The sequence below is a fragment of the Crocuta crocuta genome, unplaced genomic scaffold (assembly GCF_008692635.1).
Source record: "Crocuta crocuta isolate KB4526 unplaced genomic scaffold, BGI_CrCroc_1.0 scaffold408, whole genome shotgun sequence".
NCBI lineage: Eukaryota > Metazoa > Chordata > Mammalia > Carnivora > Hyaenidae > Crocuta > Crocuta crocuta.
In genome coordinates this window covers 3,181,947-3,202,762 of record NW_027527444.1, presented here as the reverse complement: position 1 = coordinate 3,202,762, position 20,816 = coordinate 3,181,947, and the positions used below count along the sequence as shown (strand labels likewise).

General features: G+C 52.5%; 1 protein-coding gene across 1 annotated transcript in view; it reads left to right on the top strand.

The window, feature by feature from the left end:
- The first annotated feature begins 568 nt into the window (after positions 1-568).
- The window catches only part of PAXIP1 (PAX interacting protein 1), a 45,291-nt gene continuing 25,043 nt past the window's right edge, over positions 569-20,816 (top strand). The window contains 5 exon segments of the mRNA XM_077761667.1: positions 569-682; positions 3,225-3,359; positions 7,398-7,441; positions 9,668-9,731; positions 16,649-16,762. Of these exon segments, the coding sequence (XP_077617793.1) occupies positions 569-682; positions 3,225-3,359; positions 7,398-7,441; positions 9,668-9,731; positions 16,649-16,762 (471 nt within the window).

Genomic DNA, 20,816 nt, shown 5'->3' with positions numbered 1-20,816 from the left:
CCAGCCCCCCGGGGACAGAGCCCAGAACTCGGGGACGGAGCCCAGCCCCCCGGGGCCAGAGCCCAGGCCCCCGGGGACGGAGCTCAGAACTCGGGGACGGAGCCCAGAACTCGGGGACGGAGCCCAGCCCCCGGGGACAGAGCGCGACGGAACGCAGGCCGGGCCACACCCGGCTCCTCGGGCGCCCGTGTACTCGAGGCCGCGGGAACTCTGACAACTCGGGTTTCCAAAACCGCCGTTGCACCCACACGGACTGGAAAACGCCTAGTACTCCGGGGNGGATAGGGGACCCGGGGGAGGGGGTCTGCGGTGCTCTCGGGAGGGGGCCCGGGGAGCGGAGGCAGGGGACCTGGCAGTGAGGGTGCTGCGGGACCTGAGCTCGGCGGGGAGCAGGGGAGGGAGAGGGGATGTGTGGGTGGTTTGCGAGACCCGGGAGGCCGGAGGGCAGGGGGGTCTTAAGGACCCACGATCAGGGGGAGCAGGAGCGGGCAGGGTCGGAGATTTGGGTCTTGCTCTACTGGGACCTTCGGCCAGGAGGGCATCTGAAGAGTGAGGTCAGGGAGGAGACATGGATGGGGGGGGGGTACTTACTGACCGGATTGGAGGGGAGGGTCCGGGCTTAGGGCCTAGCACGGAATGTCACTGGCCTGGCCTGGTGGGGGACCGGCTTCTGTCGCATGTGGTAAGTAACCCCCCCGGGCCTGCCACCTCAGCCAGCTGCCACTTTGCTCCCTTCTGGGGCAAAATTGGACTGGGAGCATCTTGCCTGCCACCCACCACGTGTGTCTGGGCTCCCAGAGCAGTGGGCCCCAGCGTGTGGACGGGGTGAAGGCGATGGAGCCCGGCCAGGGACCCCAGGTCCAGGCTCCTGGGGGCTTAGAGAACATGGTCCCTGGTGTGGCCGGCCCCCCGAGCGCACGTGAGAAGCACTCACTTTGCCACCACTGAAGGCCTGTTGTTTGATTTTCCTAATTGGGGGAATTAACCAGTAAATGGGGAAACTAGCCAGGGAGCACCGTGGGTCTAAACACTTATTTTTTCCTAGTTTGGGCTCACTCCTAAGGACGCTGTGGCTTTTCAAAGTTTTTTCTAAGGAATGCATGGTGGTTAAGTGTCAGAGCTCCTCTTCCCCTGGGGGTGAGTCTTCGTTAACTGTCCTCTTCAGGTTAATCCGCACAGTACGCCCTTTATGGAAGCTTATGCAGGTGAAGTTACCTTGGGTATCTCTTAGCTGTGAGCGCTAAGCTTGGAGGGCGGGCCAGGGGATGCGGAGGAGACCGGCGATCAGACCTTAAGGGCTCAAGAGTGGAGACTGGTGTTTAGGAAATAAATTTGTTTGGCATAAAAGGAATCATCGAAGGCAGATTGGTCTTGGGCTTCTACAGGCTGGTCTCTTAGTGTCGCAGTAACTAAACTCTGTCCCACGATCCCCAAGGTGGGTCCTTTTTCTCCTGTAGCCATAGGGTGAAGAGACTGAGCCTTGGGTTTAAAGACAGACAGGTGTTGAGCCCAGAGTGGTCAAACTGAGTGCCTGTAACAGCGGCCCCTCTTCCCGTGTCGATAATTTCCCTTTCTTTCAGCGTCCATCATTCTCTCTCCTTCCTTCCTACTCTCTTTATTTTGTTTTAGGGTTTTGGCTTTTTCTTAAAAGGGACTTGAACCAAATGTTACTTAACACGGAACACGCTGAATTGAAACCGTATCTGCTCAACCATGACTCAAATCTAAGTGCTTAAAAATGTCCTTGGCAAACCGCTTTGATCTGCAACAGGATATTTTGTAAATGATTTGGAGCCAAACCATGGATTCCCTGCATCTTTAAAATATAGCTTCAGAAAGTCCATACGTATGGAACATCTAGTAGCTGTAAAGGCACTGGCCTAGATAGCAGACGTCAGGTAAAGGGGAGTCATAGTGGAACCTGATAGGGATCCTTGAGGACCCCCCGCTGGTGGGGAGTGGGGGTCACACCTGAAGACCTGATGGTGTAGGCTGGTAGGTGTGGCCAGAACAGACTTCTGTGCTGGGCATCGCTGGACTTTTCCAAAGTAGGTGTCTTTTGCAGTTGGCTGTTGAGATCTGCAGAAGCTCGGAAGGGGGTGAGGTGAGGCCTTTCACGTGGAACGCGTGTGCCGAGGGGTGGAGGCGTTAGTGTACTCGGGATACGTCAGGATGATCAGTACGCCCGGTGCCGAGTGACAGGACGTCAGTCTAGTAAGGCACGTTCGGGACTGTGGAGCCTGGAAAGAAGCCACTTTGACCACTTTCTTGCACTGTCTCCCTCCAGGCACCACATCCTGCTCTTGCTCGTTCTCCCTCCCCTTCCTTCTTCCTGTCCCTGGGGACGGTCCCTTCGGTCGGTCACCGGCCGCTTTCCCCCGGGCCGTGCAGGTGCCTCACGCCCCGTCCGTTCTTGGCCTGACCGTACTCCCTCGGTGAGATCTGGCCCTGCCGTTTCCCTGCCTAAAACCCTCATGTCGCTCCAGAAGTGCCTTCTGTGTTTTATTTCAGAATAAAATACAGATTTTGTGTAGGAGGTCAGAAAGGCGGGTCACTGCCCCGCCCGGCGTCCTGTCCGGTGCCTCGAATGCATCGCTCCCCCCTCAGTGCATGCGTTTTTGTCTGGCCAACTCCTTAAGTTCATCGGGATTCTGCTCAAGTAGCCTCTCTTCCAGAAGCTTTCCCCTTGTTGGTGAAACTGCCTGTCCCTAAGGGTTTTGAGTGTGCGCCCGGTCCCTGTTGCGTCTGTCTGTCTGTCAGACACGCTACCTCGTACCTGGCCCACAGCCTCCGTGCTTACCTGGTCAGTGGGTCCAGATTTCCTGCCTTTCACTGTCCTCAAATGTTGGATTGCGTATGATGCAGAGTAAAAGGTTATTTTATGTGGTGGATGTGGCGTGTGTTTATTAGAATTTTCATTGTTCACAATAATTCATGTAAATCAAAAATGAAATGGGGGCGCCTGGGTGGCTCAGTCAAGTAAGCGGCCAGCTGCGGTTCAGGTCATGGTCTTGCGGTTTGTGGGTTCGAGCCCTGCATCGGGCTCTGTGCTGACAGCTCAGAGCCTGGAGCCTGCTGCTGATTCTCTCTCTCTCTCTCTCTCTCTCTCTCTCTCTCTCTCTCTCTCTCTCCCCCCTGCTCATGCTCTTTATGAAAAATAAGTCAGTGTTAAAAAAAAGACTGAAATGTGTTTTTCCACTTTAACTTTTGTGTGTGTTTTAAAGGTTATCCAGCTTCTGAAAGCTGGGAAGGCAAAGGAAGTGTCCTACAACGCGCTGGCCTCACACATAATTTCGGAAGACGGGGACAACCCTGAGGTTGGAGAAGCCCGAGAGGTCTTCGACTTACCTGTCGTCAAGGTCAGTGCTAAATCGGATCGATCGTACGTATCTCATCATCGTGTATCTCCAAAGCAATACGGTGAGGGCTTTGTGGGACCCTTCGCAGGGTGTGTGCTGAAGTTCTGCCTTGTGGGGAAGGCCGCCGCACGAACGAGGGTCTTTGGACGGCTCGGTGCCCCCCATGGCGCAGGGCCCTTTACGGTCACTCTAGGTTGGTCAGCACACGTGCCTGCGGGGGAGTGGCCCTGTCTCGTCTCTGCCTGGAGCTCTCCACCCAAGGACCCGGGCCTTGGAAGTGGGTGTGTCAGCTTGCAGCAGCAGTTCCGGGGACCCAGTGTCACACTGTCCACCTGGTGGCCGTCGCTGGTACCGTGGTGTAGCGGATTGGCTAGTTTCTTTTACAAAGTGGGGGCCTCCGCTGGGGGCGTGAGTTGTTCTGAGCGTGTGGATTGCACGCCGTGCTCTCTCTTGCTGCCCGTGCTCACGTTGACCGGTGTTAAATGTGTGTTTCTGAAATGTAGTTTTTATGGTTCTGGTCCTTCTGTTTTTTATCTAATCATACGTATTATGCATTTGTTTCAAAATAATTAAATTACCATAAAACAGTTTATAATAATTAAATATTTAACTCCACTATCCTTTTTTCCCCCTCTTTATGCTATCAAACACTTTGCCGTAAAATCAGTAAAAATTATCACGGCTTCCTCACAAGAGAGGCTAGGAGTTAGGAGGCTGCCATTAAAGTCGGCCGGGATGCAGAGACACTGCCTGCCCCTGGGAGGTCCACACCTCCTCAGTGTCCAGCCCTGAAGCCGCCTTGCAGGCTTAGAGACCTGATTTTTGAAAATAAACCTGAAAGCCGATCTGTCTCAGGAGAAGGTTCTCAGAAACCAGACTCTCGGGAGACGGCTGTATAGTCAGAGTGACTATTAATTTGCAGCGACGGACACAGTGGTCACGTCCCTGCACTAGACTGCTCCTTTCAGCCTGGCCAGGTCCTTCGTGAAGACGGAACGTCCGCAGGCTTCCCGCTGCGGCCGCCTGACCCCACCACGTGAGAGAGACAGACTGCGGCAGGCACTGCGCTGTGGGCGCGGGCACTTCCCACCCACGGATCCCGCCTTTGTGTCTGGTGTGCTTCCATTCTGCCGTAGCCGTGGGGACGGTGTCTCTGCGCACTCTCTGTCTCTCGGTAGCCCGGGCCCCTTGTCTTGTGACCGTGACTTCACGTGGATTGTGTGGTTCAGAGTGAACCTTGAAAGGGCAACCTTATGAACCAGTGCTGGGGGCTGCGGTCATTTAGAGCAGTGGCCCTTAAATCTGGGGACCCCTTGTTTATGTGTAGGGGACCGTCCCACAACTTGAAATACGTGTACGTAAATGTGTACTTCTGTTTACCTATAAATCGCCCATACTGAAATGTAAAGGAGAAGAAAGGGAAAGTAAACCGTCCTGTGTATTCGGCCGGTAAACACTTGGGCACGGCTCCCTGGAGGCCGGGCACGGAGGTCCCGTGCTGCTGGATGCCGAGGCGCTGTGAAGTGGCTCCACGAACGTAGACTGTCCCCGTTCTGCAGGTGGAGTCGCCAGCCGGGAGCTAACGTTTCAGAGCTCTGATCAGTGCCTGCCACAGTTCTGAGCTAAAAAAGCCATCTTCATCTTACATGGCGTATTTCTGGGAGAGTTGGGCCGTACTAAGGCCGCATAAGGTACCTGTGACCCCGCTTCTGCAATGATCACATTTTGCCGGTCTGGCCCAGGTCACCCTCCCCCCCCCAACTTGCCCCAGTGGCTGTAGTTTGAGACGAACCCCCAGGCACACCGTTACTGCCTGCCGTCGGGGCTCCAGCCTACTTGTGATAGGTGCAGCGCCTGTCCCGTCCAGGGGCCGCCCCCCCCCACGATGATGCTGGTGGACACTCAGGGTCCTAGTCTGAGCTCAGCTGAGACTGAGGCAGAGGCCTGCTTCCGGAAGCCCGGGTCCCTTGGCCTCTACATGTTAAGTTCGACAAATGCATTTTAAAAATAAGGCATCCTTATGCGGTGACAGATTAGCATTTACATATTAGGGTTGTATAGATATTCCATCTCTAGGCACCAGAACTTTTAGGATAATTTTTTTAATGGCACTATTTTTCTCGGTGGCCTTAGGGCATCATTGGAAATGTTAATGCAGACTGCGGTGGGTGTATTTTTATATGCTGTTGTTTGCCTTTGGGATAAATTACTCCTTATTACTATGCTTTTCTAGTTCTCCCTTTCTGCCTTATTATCAGCGTGTCCTACTGACTTGGCATTGTGTTATCTAGACACACGTGAGTGAGGGTTTCCGGGTGGCTCGGCTCTGCATGGACTTCCTGATGGCTAGCCTCAACCCTTAAGCGGGGAGGCCCACACTCCCTCTCCCCCAGGTTCCCTGAGGGATACTTCCCAGGGTGTATGCCGCATGTAAGTCAAGGGGAACCTGTCCCAGTGTCCTTGAGAGAAGTCACACCCGGCCCAGGTGCTATTCTGGCGCATCGCCTCAGGCTCTGGAAATCCTCCATGCTGAACCAAGGGATAACTAGAAATGCTGGTTTCTGGAAGCTGCCCTGGTGCACCTTCTAGCGGGCCAGGGGCTTGTGGGGCCCCGGCGGTTACCGTGGCGCCTAAAGCTCGGCCCCTGTGATGTTAGCCGTAGGAGAGTCCAGGCCCGTAGTGGCTCCCGAGGCCGGCCAGCTCCCTTTGAGTTAACTGGAGATTCCCCAGGACAGTCAGAAAAGTGCGAAGACCCTCGGATGAACCACATGGCTGGAGGCACTGAGCACTTTCTCCCAGCAGGGTGCTCTCTCCAGTGAGTTAGTTAAAACGCTTGGTGAAATGATCAGATCATGAAATAATTATTCCAAGTAGAGCCAATCTTTATAAAATGTTCAGTATTCCTACACCTTGTTCACAAACTTTATAAATATAGCTGAAAAATTGTTGATGATACCTGAAAAATGACGGGGAGTATTTTGTTTTCTAAAGTTTGTTTTTTTTTAAAGTTTTTAATGTTTGTTTATTTTTGAGAGACAGGGCGCAAGCAGGGGAGGTACAGGGAGAGGGACACACAGAGCCTGAAGCAGGCTCCAGGCTCTGAGCTGTCAGCGTGGAGCCCAATGCAGGGCTCGAACTCACAGGCGGTGAGATCATGAGCTGAGCCGAAGTTGGACACTTACTCAGCTGAGCCTCCCCGGCGTCCCTCTAATGTTCTTAGTTTATGACAAAAGTGGTTTGCAGATGGTTAGGTTGGAATATGGGTTGCATCAGAGCAGAGACTACATTTCTAGTCTTCGTTGTTACACCCCAGTGCCTTGTACAATCCCTGGGCCAAAATAGATTCTCAGTAAGTACCTGATGATTAAATTGATGCAGGAATAATACGTATGTATGTACATTTCAGTTTGTCGAAGTTTCTGGATGTTTCAGCTGGCTAAGTGGGGCATGATATAGATGAATGTAATTTTAAACATGTGGAAGTAGAAATTTTCAAAAATATAAATTACCCAAAAAGGCAGTAGTTAAACTAAAGTTTTATACTTAATCTAAATTATGGAATTTATAAAAAAATTACTAGACAAATACGTTCACGATTTATAGCATATCTATTGGAGTTTACTAAAAACACGCATGAACTTAGACGTGGTTGGGTTTGGGATTGCAGAAGGAAACCAGGGAGGGCCTGGCATGCCTGGGATGGGAGGGGGCAGGCCTGGCTGTCAGACCCTGCCCTTCGGCTGTGGGTTCCTAGCTGGCCCCGACGCCTCAGCGGCGATAAGTGTGTACACCTAGAACTTAAATCTCTGTGCATAATACTTTTAAAAATTGGTGGTACTGCTTCATTCTGTAAGTGAGCTTTTGACCTTGGGCATTAATAATGAATCTGATATTTTCACTACTTGAATACTCCCAATCTGGGTGCTTTGTGATCACTTACAGCAGAGCCTTTAATTTCTAGGAGCAGGGCTGGTGAAATGTCATTTTGATTATAAATGGAAAGCGTTGTTTGATTTGAGTTCATATTTTCTTTTTCAGCCATCGTGGGTGATTTTGTCCGTCCAGTGTGGAGCTCTCCTGCCGTATCCTTTTTGGAGAAGGGGGAGGGAAGGGACGACTCTGGGTTTAAGACTGAAATGGTAACTAAGTGGATTCGTTAGTTAGGAGGGTGTGTGCGTGTGTGTGTGTGTGTGTCCTCTGTCCCTTCTGTTTTCCGTTCTGTATCAGAGTTTCCGTACCTGGTCCTTGTCCCCCACACCCCGGAGGGAGGGCTGCCAGCAGCGGGGCCCGGGCTCTAGTTCTAGGCCAGGGCTTTCCGGTCTCGGGCAGTCCGCCTCTCTGGACCTCAGCTTTCTTGTCCCTGGGACAGTTTTTCTGGTAGCTAGTTAGGTGGACTCTTTCTAAAATTGTAAGTCAGCATGAACCAAATCAGGAGTTATTTGAAGAATAGATAGGGGAAGAGAACATCGGAGCATTTTTAGTTCCATAAGCTGCGTTGTCATTCTTTTTATTACATTGGGTAGAAGGTGTACTTAACACGCGTGTTGGCACCTGGTGTGGGCTGGGCGCCGGGACTAAAGGGGTCACCCAGGGCCCCTTGCTGCCGTGGGGACCCCCCCCCCCCCCCCGNCCCCCCCGTGCACGTGGCCCGTGCTTCAGCGTCTCCTGAGTGTGGCGTCAGCACACTCCTCCCCGCCCGGTGACGTGTCAGGCTGCCCTTTCGTGTTCTGGGCCTCATGGCTTCTGTCTCGCCCTGGCGGTGTGGCGCTCCACTGCGGGGTCCCTCCACGCGTAACCTGATCGTGGAAGCCCCTTCTTTTAAGGGTGCCCGGCACCCCGACCTTAAAATCGCAGACGTCGCCCAGAGATGATGTCTTTCATCCTGTTTTGTTTTGCAGCCCCACCAGGCGGGTCCTGTGAGTGCATTTTCACTTTATTGAACTGATGCAGATGGAGAGAATCTTTTTTGTATTAAATATTCACAGTGGCCTCAAATACACAGCAAACATCCCTCTGTAAGCAGGTCTGGGGGGATGTGCGGAACTCCAGCAGCTCCGGCTCCAGACTTCTAAGACTTCTCAGCCATAATCTGACGAGTTAGAGGAAATCAGTTCCTGCTCTGTTTTAGTTTTCGCTTCTTGGGAGTTTTTGTTTTCTTCATTGAATAAAAAGAAGAAAGACGGGGAGATGGAGGGATAACTTTGTAGGTGAGAGGTGAATTCTCCCTGTTCTGGATCATGTGTTCTCTGCACGAGATTCCCTAGGAAGCCGTCTCCCCCTGAGTTCTTCCCTGCCTGTCCCAGAGCAGCTCCAGGGGACAGAAAAGGACTTGGTTTGCATTTGGTCATGTTCGCCTGAGTCTTTGGAAGGAGAAACTCCTTGCGCCCCAGGTAGGAGGGCGGAAACTGATCTCGGCTCGTGGGGTGAAGGTGTGACGCGGGGTCCATGGGGCTCGTACAGTCAGTCAGGCTCCCGTCAGCCCTGAGGTTTCTCAGCAGATTACAGCGAAATTTTCCGTTTGCTCTGTTTTTCTTCATTCACTTATACCTCAGTAGGTGCACTTTATTCCTGCCGGGGAAAACAGTAATACCTTATCATAACCCATTTCTATTTGTAGACACCCCAGATTCTTCAACAAAAGTCATTGTGTTGCTGTGCATAGGCCGTATGTTCTGGGCGCCCCGAGGTCGGGTCCGCTTGGGTACAGCCGTATGCCCTGTGTCTGGCACACAGCTCTTTTCCACGAATTTTATTTTGAATGAATGTTAAAAATCAGAGCTTCAGAGCTGGGAGGGTTGGTAATGGTGTGTATTCTAGCTCTTGTTCTAGTTAAGGGAGATCTGAAGTTCAGAGTTGGTCTTGCCCAGGTTCATAACGTTAGCAGCGGTGGTAAGACGAGACCTCAAGTTCTTCTACAGAAGATGCAGTAACGCTTCCTTCTAAAATAAACCCTAGACTTTTAAGTTTGCTATGAAAGTAATTGCTGTGCCGTGTGTGTGTGTGTGTGTCTACGTGTGTACACAGTAAGTCGGCTCTCAAGGGCGGGTGTTTGCCCCTGTGAGTGTGCGTGCCCATTTTCTTGACAATGTTCGTGGAGGTGCTGGATTTGAAAGCGCTTCCCAGAACCTCCCCGTTGTCTCTGTGCTGTCTGCTGCTCCTTTCTCCGTCTGCTCCACCATTCTCGGTCCCCCCGAGTCTCTTCCTCCGTGGACCGAGTGGGAGGGTGGGGGTGGGTCACGTCCCACGTCTTAGTGAGATGCAGGCGGCACTAATCTCATTTCTTTGGAATCTTAATAACTATAAAACAGAGTCAATGGTTTTTCTCCAGAGTCATGTCAACTCTTCTTTGGAGTCACTGCCTGCCTCTCCCAGGTAAGTGTGGGTACAGCCCGTCCTGTGTCATTCACACGTAAGAGGTGGGAGCTTTTCCATGTTTGGATGGATCACCTGTTAAGTCAGCCAGCTGCATGTGCAGTGTGACCTTATGACACACTTATAATTCTTTAAATATCCCTGCTTAGACTTCAGATTTAAAGTCTTAATGGATGAAAATGGTCTTTCTAATATAGAGTTCCAAAGATGTAAAATTTGTGGAAAAATAGAAGTGGAATTATTTAAGATGACAAAAGTTCAATCCTAAAGGCAAAGAGAAACAAAACCTCAGTAGATAAGGCAAAAAAATGAATTTACAGCTTTTTATAAAGAGGAATTACAAGTAGTAAGTGGGACGTAACATTTGACACACTTATAATCAGGACGTGAACATTTATTAGCGCTGACGTCAGAATTTCCACTTCTCGCGTTTGTGACCGTGGACGCCTGACCCCAGGCGCGCCCCTGACCGCTTGTGTGCGCCATGCCGGTNCCCCCCCCCCCCCCCCCCCCCGACTGCTGGTGGGGACGCAGTTCAGGGCGGCTGTTTGTGCAAAAGTTGAGTGGTGTCGTGAGCCCTAAAATAGCTCCTCTTGTTTTCCCCTGCGATTCTCTTACATTTAGAAACGTATCCCCAGTTGGTAGAGAGAAGGGCGTTCCACAGATACCATGTAGAATATCTAGGGTAAAAGTGGGAAAAAATCAGGTCATCCTGTTTTTGGAAATGGTTCAGAAAGCTGTTGTGTGCAGTTACGTGATAGTGTAAGTACGTAGCCAGTGTCGAGTGGTGCTTTATGGAAATAGGGGACGGGAGGCAGATTCTGTAAGTGGGGGGAGGCCAGACGTAGGTACGTGCAGTGTGCCGTTACTCAAGTAAAATGTACGGGACTTGTCTGAAAGGGGGGACCAAACGTTAGCAATGGTAAATTCTAGGTAGTGAGCAAAGTGGATGTTCAGTATTTTTAAGTTATGTTCTGTGCCCTCGACTTCCAGCTAAAAGCCCTCAAATTATAAAAAAATATTACAACAAATCAAGTTGGTATTGTTTGAACTCATTTTGAAATGCATAGAATAATTCGTTCAGCATGAGCACAGGAAATGGTGTGGTTGACCGTGCCCTTACGGACCCACTGCCGCGGCGACCTGGGCAAGGAGCAGGGTGGCGCCCGTCCCCAGAGCCTCGAGGAGGGGCCCCTTCAAATCCCTGGGTGAGGTGGGAAGGCCTGGCTCCCAGCCTGGCCCCGCTGGGTCCGGAGCCACCCAGTGGGCTTGGCCAGACTCTACCTTTGTTCCGGCTGTCTCCCCGCCTGTTTGACCCCTTCCCTGTCCCCACGGTAGGCAGGCTCAGGGTTACTCTGTTTTACTTTGTCTCTAGTAAATTCTCGAAGTTCCTTAAGATTATGAAGTTCTCTCTTTCTGTTTTTGCTACCTTTATTTAATAGGGAATCCTTGAAATCCTGGCTTTTTTTCCTTCTGTTAAGAACAGGAATTTTGTGGGGCACCTGGGTGGCTTAGTCGGTTAAGCGTCCAACTTTCGCTTAGGTCATGATCTCGTGGTTCGTGGGTTCGAGCCCCGCGTCGGGCTCTGTGCTGACTGCCAGCTCAGAGCCTGGAGCCTGTTTCAGTCTGTGACTCCCTCTCTCTCTGACCCTCCCCTGCTCACGCTGTCTTCTCTCTCTCTCCTAGAAATAAATAAAACATTAAAAAAAATTAAAAAAAAGAACAGGAATTTTGTTAATATTTGTATTTTTCAACATTTATCACATTTGTACTGTAAGTGATATTTATAAAGATAACGATCGTTAAAGTTGGTTAAAACGAAAACCTTTTAAGGATGGGTGCTGTGATTATATATGGTTTTTATTGTTTCTTTATACTTCTCTGTGGGTTCTAGATTTACAACAAATTCCAGAGAAGTTTTAAAAATGAAAACATTTTAGTGTTATTCTTTAGTGCATAAACACTGTACTTTGGCTGAAATGTGAATTTTGCATTTAACTCTGTTTTCATTTATTGGAGCTGTGGGTTCAGAGATTCAGAGCCTACTGTGCAGAGGGCTCGAGCTGAATGAGAGAGGGAGAGGAGGAGGCTGGGCCAGGGTCCCGTGGCTCTTTCAGGGATCGGGTCACAGCGACGTGCTATTTGGCAGACCTGACGTGGGGAAATAAATATTCAAATCCATTGTACATGTGATGGATTTACATATCACATTATTAACTATGGGTTGAGTATTAGAGAACACTTCTAGTCTTCGGAAAAGCCAGTGGTTACATTTAATAAAGGTCAAAATGTGTGTAGCAGATTTTCAGACCGACAACACGAAGGTTAAGGTGCACACAACACCTTGTCACCTGCTGAGCTCGATCAGGTGGCCCCGCGTCCGTGCCAGCGGTCACCGGAGCAGGCTCGAGTGTGGACTTGCCTGGGGGAGGGGAGATGTCAGGCCTCAGGGGCCCGAAAGAGCGGGCAGAACTAGAGCAAACCGGATGGGGGAGCGCGTTCCTGGCAGGGCCACGTGGAAGGAGACCAGGGCGCCAGGGCCGCTGACGGAGGGCGTGCGCTCGGGGTGCAGCGCGGGTGGGGGCGGGGGCGTGGGGACTGACCCACACGAGCTCCCCAGAGTGGCCAGCGGGACGCTCCTTTCCTTTGTTTTCTTAGGTATTTAATTCAGGATTACACATGTTTACGTCAGGACACTTGAAAGCCGCCGACCAGCAAACATGCAAACCCTGCAGTCTCGCGGGCGCAGCTGGTCCGCAGGCTGTGGCAGGAAGGGGAAAGCGGGAGCCCGGTCCCTCGGGGAAGATGGCAGAGGCGGCGTGGAGCACGTTGTTTGGGGTGTCGATCAGCTATCCAGGTGGGGGGTGTGTAGGTGTGTGACGGGCAGAGAATTTGCTTCTTGCAGAGGAAGGTAGGAGGCCGAGAGGCAGGAGCAGAGCCTTGGGTGGCGTGCAGGAAAGGGACTTTGCGAAGAAAAGAAACCTGAGCGTAAATAGAGATCTTGGAGGAATAGCGGGTTGTTTTTAGAAACCAGGGGTGAACTCAGACTCCGTCTTTAACGCTGGGAAGCAGCAGTGTCCCAGGTGAAGGTGGGGAGCGCTGATTTGTAGCAGATAGTTGTGTGTAGCTTTGTGTGTCCCCCCAGTCCTGCCTGTGACCCAGGATAGGAGGATAGCAGGACCCCGGACTGCTGAGCGGGCTGGTGGCCGTCGTGCAGGCCTGGCGGTGGGCTGGGCTGGGAAGGCAGCAGCGGGGCAGGGAGGGGGTTGGAAGCCCGTGGAAGAAGCCACAGCTCGGTGGTAGAGGGCACGGGCAGAGGTGAGCAAGTGTCCCTGGGCCGCGTGATCTGGGGAGTGGCCCGGCCTGTAAAGTTTTGTCCAGGTGCAAAACACAAGGCCAGGGGCGGCTGCGGCTGCGGTGGGCAGGCAGCGGGATTGGGGGACCTTTGACAGTGTTCTTCTGTCCTTTTAGCAAATTCATTAGGTAATAAAACTCAGGGTCTGGAGTTCTTTTGATCTTCACGGGTCGCTTACTACACTGTTCGTTGCTTAGGGTGATGAATGGGAATCCGTGTGCGATAGGATCACATCGTAAAACGCTCTGCTTAAGAGTTGAGAAAGATCGATCAAATGAGGATGGGCAAGATTTCACCTGATGGAGCTCACGAGCTGAAGCCCCGGTTGAGAACAGGGCAGTGTGGACACGGATATTTTCGGGGGCGGGGGGGGGAGGGAGGTTACATGAAGATAGGATGTCTTCCCTCAGTAAGCGTGGGGTCCGGGAGGGAAGACGGGCTTGTGAGCGAGCTGCGTGCTTTGGCAGACACAGGGTACAGGCGGGTGCGCGGTGTGGGGGCTGCACTCGCAGGGAGCCACCCCGATGGCGCAGCTGCAGCGAGCAGGACTCTGGGCACCCACACCGGCTCCTGGCTCTGGCGCTCCTGCACCCGCACCAGGCAGGACCCCGCCTTTACGACGGGACGGTCTGCTCGGTGGCTCTTAGTGACCGTCTGCCTTCTCCCCCTCGTCGGGGTGTCAGGGTGTTGACACAGGCCAGAGCTCTCTGTCGGAGTCTTCCAGAGCTCTCCCAGGGCCAGGCAGGGAAGGCTGCTTGTGCCAGCAGCCGCCGGGATGCGCACACGCCGTCTGCCGTCTCCCGAGCGCGTGTGGATGTAGGCGGGGGCCCCGCTGTGAGGTGCCGGGTGGGCTCTCGGGGACACGATGAGAGTCCAGTGGAGTCTGGCCAGACTTGTGACTTCCGTCTTGAATCTAAAAATAAAAGCGCTTCCCGTTCTGTCTCTCAGTCAACAAACCTTTCTGGACGACCTCCCCCTGTGCCTCGCGCTGTACTCAGTCCTGTGAGGGAGCCAGGAAGTCAAGGGCGTAGGTCTTAGTGAGGCCTCCACCTCTGACGGTACTTGCAAATTGTAGTTTTCTTCAAGACGCGCCAGGATAGGTTTGGGGACTAGACCCAAGGAGTGTCCGGCTTGTGCCCAGAAGGGAAGGCACTCCCGACTGGGGTGAAGGAAACAGTTGTTCAGGGGAGCCGGGGACGAGGTGACCGTCCTCTGCGCCACGTGCTTAGAGGACAGGGTAGTGGGACGAGTGAGCAGGCGGATTCGGAGCGTGGCCAGCACGTGGGCGTGCGTGCGGCCTGTCGTGGGGGCCAGGGCCAGTGGGAGCTGAGTGGGCGACGGGGCTGGGCAAGGCACGAGCCCGGGCCCAGCGAGTCGGACGAGTATGCCCGAGGCACGGCGGTGCCGTGGGACGCGTGTGCCCTGCACGGTCACGATGGCCTGACTTGCCACGTCCGAGCTTCGTAGGCCAAGATGACATGATCTGTAGTTTACAAAGATTGCTTTAAAAAAAAAAGGCACTTTTCCCCAGTTATAAGAGTAACACTCTTGAAAATTTGGAAAATACAGAAAAGTATAAAAATGAAAACGGGCGCCTGGGTGGCTTAGTCGGTTAAGCGTCCGACTTTCGCTTGGGTCATGATCTCGCGGTTCGTGGGTTCGAGCCCCGCGTCGGGCTCTGTGCTGACTGCCAGCTCAGAGCCTGGAGCCTGTTTCGGTCTGTGACTCCCTCTCTCTCTGACCCTCCCCTGCTCACGCTGTCTCTCTCTCTCCTAGAAATAAATAAAACATTTAAAAAAAAAAAAATGAAAACAGAAATGGCCCCATAATCCCACCCCCACAAGGGCACTATTGTTAACGTTTTGGTGCGGAAGAAGCGTTCTTAGTTGTTAGTTACGTGGATGCCAGTTCATTGTGCAGCTGGTTTGGATGTGTGACGTCGTTTGGCCCAGACACGGGACAGTGAAGGGCCCGGTTTGTGGGAGGCCTCGGATTGGCCGGAGCCCGTTGGTGGAGACCCCGTGTCCGCTCCAGGTCTCCCTCCTCCCGCCCGATGTTCTTTCCACAGCGATAGGCTTCTCCCTGTCGCGATAGGCCTGTGGCGCAGGCCGGGTACTGGCTCACCGCGGGCGGCCCAGCCAAGCCTGTGCGCGCTGCTCTGTGGCCACGGCCTTCCCAGGAAGGCACCCTGAGGTGCTGATTATTTACCTTCATTTTTAGTAAGGAGGATGTAGTGATCCTTTGGAGTCTGTCTTATCATGTAATTAAATCTCACCCCTCCAAACGCTGCACGAGATACGTGTTTTTGTGAAAGCCTTCAGTAAAAAATAATAATTTCCTGACCCAGTCTTCTGATGTGACAGTGACTAACGAGAGAGATGTAAAGTAGTGATTTTTCATGGTGGTTTTAGGAAATTAATATGTTCCTATTAGTATTCACAGAGTAGTGTGCAGTGCAGAATAATTTCTGGAAACCTTTGTAAACTGGGTGAAAGTAGATGTAAGGTGGTAGAGTTCTCGTGAGCTAACGGCAGCATTTAAAAACATGCTCTTTATAGTACTGTACAGAATTAACAGAATTCTTAACCATAACCCTCAATTTACAATAAATAACTCAGGAAAAAAATTGACCTGGTTAAATGAGTATGTTAGAATTAACTCCCCTTTATTTTCATACTTCTTTTGTCTTTCAGACTCTAACATCTTATTTTTTAGAAATTCTTTTTGGGAGTAATTGCCCTTAGGGAAGGTACAGAACAGGGAGATAGAAGTTTCGACACCTGCGTTTTAAAAGCCAGCATCTCTGATGATTAGCTATAATTTTGGCAAGTGTGTTTCCTGATCTGTACGGTGGACTTAATGGTTTCTGCTTGGCATGGCGGTCGCGAGGGTCAGGCGTACGTGTGAAGCCCGCAGCACAGTTCCCGGCACAGAGGAGGCAGGCAAGAAGCAGCCCTGTTCTTGTTCTAGCGGAGGCCTCTTCTCCGACGCGAGCCGCTCCGTGTGGGCCTGACCGCACCGCTAGGGCCGGCGTGCGGTGGCCCCTTGCATGCCTGCCTCTCCTCCTTTGTGTGTGAGGTAATACTGACCGTTTCCCTGGGCTCACAAATAACTGTTTTTATCTTTCTATTTCATCCATTTCTTAACTAGTGTTTATCTCTTAACGATGAAGGAGTTCCCTGATGACCTTGACGCTGCTGGTGCATTCCGACACTTTCAGATGGAGTGGTGGTCTGCTCCCTCTGCTTGCCCTCCCCATCGCTTATGTTGAAAGACTCCTCCATTCATTTTTTGGAGTGGCGATACGTGTTTTCACTCATTTGGTGACAAGGCGAAAAAAATCACATCTATAAAGCAGTCAGTGATAGGAATCGAAAGTTTGTCGTGACAAGCAAATAGCTAACAGCTCCTGTGTCTTCCGTGCGAACCCCGTACGTGATTTCCGTTAAGGGAGGAAGGCAGACGCGGACGACGGCTAAGATGCCGCCTTGTACTTTAACAATAAGCAGACTTGCACAGACTGAAATGTGTGACGGAAGCCTGGTGTCCCTTCCTTTCCCAGGTGTCGTCTGAAGACAGGAGCGCCCTGTGGGCCCTGCTCACTTTCTATGGGGGGACCTGCCAGCTGCACCTCAACAAGAAATGCACGCACTTGGTTGTCCCCGAACCGAAGGGGGTAAGCATCTCCCACATGCCCCCCTCTTCCTGCGTCCCCTCAGGCCGTCCCCGGGCCGTGGGGGGAGCACCTCCCACACGCCCCCCCCTCTTCCTACGTCCCCTCAGGCCGTCCCCGGGCCGTGGGGGGAGCATCTCCCACACGCCCCCCCTCTTCCTACGTCCCCTCAGGCCGTCCCCGGGCCATGGGGGGAGCACCTCCCACACGCCCCCCTCTTCCTGCGTCCCCTCAGGCCGTCCCCGGGCCGTGGGGGGAGCACCTCCTGTATGCCCCCCTCTTCCTGCGTCCCGTCAGCATTTCCAGTAATCGAGGGGTTGGTTTTGAGCTTCTGTTAAATTAATGGTAAGATTCCATTTACAGAAGCTGATTCTGTTCACCTCTATTATTTACATCTGGTTTCATTCCACAGAGGATGGGAGATGATTATCCTTTCTATTCACAGCCGGAGTGACCTCTAAATGCAAAGAAATTTGGGTTTATCTAATGGAAAAAACTGGAAAGTTTTTGAATCTCTAGAGTTTCCTTTCAAATCCAGTAAAACTTTAGTTCGTTTTTATTTGTGAAAGTATATGTCTCTCGCTGTCTTCACAATTTTGGAAAAGGGCTCGTACTGAGTATAACTTTGCAGACACATATTTGGCAAAGTTTCCAATGCCGTTTCCTTTCTGATGATCTAAAGTATATAAAAGTATGTGTACCTCGATGATCATGGGGTCCTTGTCTCTAAGCACTGCGGGGGACACAGAGTTTTGGTTTCCCGGGTGGGCCCTCAGGTCAGCAGCACCCGCCTCCCCTGTGGATTTGTGAGAAATGCAGACTGCGGCCCAGCCCAGACCTTGTAAACCAGGACCCGGCGGGGGCAGGCGCGGAGCCGGCAGCCTGGGCGAGGCTCTCCTGGCAGCTCTGGCGCACCCGAGAGCTTGCGGACCACCGCCTCTGGAATCAGGCTTTGCTGTCTCCAGGAACAGTTATTTATAAGTCTGAGAGTCCAGAAGAGTGTGTTTGTGGTGAGTTAACTTTCCACATACGGGGACCCTCTCTGTTCTTTCTTGCTGCCTCAGTCCGTGTGGCCTTCCTGCTCTTCCCGCCAGTGCGCTGGCTGCGGGGGGCCGGCGGCGAGGGGCTCTGGCGAGCAGTGGGCAGCATGGACTGGCTGAACCTGCCCTGAGAGAAGACCCCTCTCGCAGAGGCTCTGATGCTGAGCAGAGGTGACCTGTGAATGTGTGGTGGCCGCGCTGGGCTCCTGACAAAGGAGCCCCTCGTGACCCGGCGAGTGTGGCTGTAACACCATCAAGCAGTGTTTTCTGTGAAGTTGTAGGATGTGACTCTTCAGTCTCTCAAAGTGAAGAATCCTAGTGTGCACAACATTTTAAGAGAAATATAGTATGTTTTGGCCAAACAGTGTATGGGTTCTTTTCATACTAATATCGTATAATTTCTGGATAAGAGTAAGTCATTTGACTGTAGGCAGCTAGCTCGAAAGGGAACAAAGCCTTTATAGATTTGGTAACGATGAGTCAATACTTCTGAAGAGCCAAATGGTAATGGCAGAGGCAGCGCACGCACATCAGATTCGGAAATAAACGGCATCTCTTTAAATCCTTTTATTTTTTTTTTGCATTTTTTTTTTTTTTATGAACAAAGGAAATGTTCTACCTTTCATATATTGGATTTTTAAAATGGTCACTTAGGTGGAGAAGAAAGGAGTTTAAGAACAGAATCAGCAGAACAGAGTGTGCGCGTTGCCAGGAGGGGCTGATCTGCAGCAGCTGCAGCCCTTGCGTGGGAGCGTGGCCGCTGTGGCTGGGGGACCCACCAGTCCCACGGCCTGGACCCCGTCGGCCACACTGTTGGCTCCTGAGGTCATGAGTTTGGTAACTCGTCCAGGTGAGGGTGGGATGACTCGGCTGCTCGGTCAGCTCAGGCAAGGGCGTCGGGTGGTGCTTGCTTGTAGGTCACCTGGTTCAAGCATAAGTGTCTTTCAGTGACAGAAACTCCCTTGTTGGGGGACGTGGGAGAACGCATGAGTGACGGTGCGGTGCGTAGATTGCATGGCACGCAGTCTGGTCCCCGTGAAACATGGAGTGCCAGCCCGCCATGCGCATGGGAACCACCAGCCGACCTGGCAGGTCCCAGCGCCAAGTTCAGGGTTCCTCTTTGATGTCCCAAGTGCACCTCGGCCGCGCTGTATGGCACTGGTGGTACTTTTGCTGTTTCGTGACACCATTGAAAAAGTATTTCATATTTAATTATTTTCAACAAAGTGTCTTTCTACCTTGGAAAAGAATGTTGAAATCCTGTCTTATATGTATGTTATTTGGTCGTGTTTATTCAGCTTATAAACACTTCAGGGTATGTCCAGGCTTGTTTTCCTGGGACAGCCCTGTGGCCCTCCTGGGACAGGCCGTCAGGAAGTTAGGAGTCTCGTCTGCTGTGGAAGTCTCTCATCTGTGTTTACCGTGAGAGGTTGACTTAACATTTCATACTTAAATATTTCAGAATGATTCTTAAAATAAAGAATAAATTTTTATCATTTTTTTAAGGTTTTATTTTAACTCTGTAGTTAACGTAGGGTGGTGCGTTAGCGTCAGGTGGACGCAGAGTGATCCAGCACTTCCGTACATCAGCCGGGGCTCAGCTTCATTTCGGTGCTTAGTACACACCGTGCGGTCACGCAGATATTCCCCCGTGCTTCTCTTCACCTAAGGGTCAGAGCACGTATATCTTAATAAGATGATTCCTTAAATCATGCTTTACACACAGTGTGGTTTCAGTGAGTTTAAGCACACGGCTAGGAATAAAAACATTTTTCTCGGGTGTGGGTCAGTGGATAGAGCCATATGGAATTGGCAGCATAGCCTTTTAGGAGGCTCTGTGGTTAGAGGTATGGAGCCTGAAAGTACTTTTCATACTTTGATGCCAGAACCCGCGAGTTCATCTTAGACCAAGAATCTAGGATATGTGTGTCGAGAATTAAGTTCACTTTTTCATGGTAACAAAACCCGAGACAAACACTAGAGACGACTAGAGTGAGTGGTACCAAAACTAACCAAGCGGTAGTCCGTGGGACCGGGGTTGCCTGGATTCTCGACCGTGCGACAGAGTGGTGTGCTCGGGTTAAACCGACTTAAGCCCGGGTCTGAGGGGGCTCCACAGCCCGAGTGGGGCCCGCAGTGGTGGGGGCCGTCGTCAGAGACGCACGACGTGGCATCATGGGGGAGATGGGTGAAGCAGGATTGCACGCGGGTGCAGGCGGTTTATTACGGTGTCTCCACCTGGCGAGTTTGTTCGAAAATGTGCGCTAGACAGTGAAGAAGAGAAGTGCTGGCGTAGAAGTACACGCACGGACGCGGGGGAGTTCACAGTGCATTAGGTGCGAAGAGCGCATCACGGAGCCCCGGTGCCCCCTTCACCTTCTCAGCACACGCACATCTGCATTTGTAACAGGACAGCGGAGCCGGGCGCTCGCGGTGTCGACCGTGGCGCGCTCAGCAGGTGGTCTCCCCCCACCGTCTCGGGGTGGTCTCCCCCCACCGTCTCGGAGTGGCTCCCCGTCGCGTGTCCTCAGAAGCCACGGCACGGCATCACTGAGGCCCGAGCCCCAGGAGGAGGTCTGGGCTTCCCGGTGCTGCTGTGGCCGCCGCCGGCCCGAGGGCAGTCGCCCGCCCCGGCCACCCTCGCCGACTACACAGCAGGGGCCACCTTCAGGCTCCTTGACAGGAAACGGGTTTGGATGTGGGGGCTCCGGCCGTGTGTGCCAGAGACCGGCTGTTCCCTGAGGTGCTCAAAGCCCGNCGCAGGCTCCGTGCTGGCCGGCAGGGGCTCAAACTCCAGAACCGCGAGGGGAGCGGAGAGCAAGGGAGCCCCCCAGGCACCCCTCAGACTTGTTTATTTTAAAGCTGCGGCATCGTATTACTCTTGCCTAATTTCTTTTTCGTTTATGGCTTTATCCTTTGGGGTCTGTTCCGTTCTACACGCTTCCCTGCGAGGGAGCCGCTGCCTGGGAGCACGCCTTTCCACGCGCCCTACGGTTCGTGCTCTGTGCCCTGCCCGG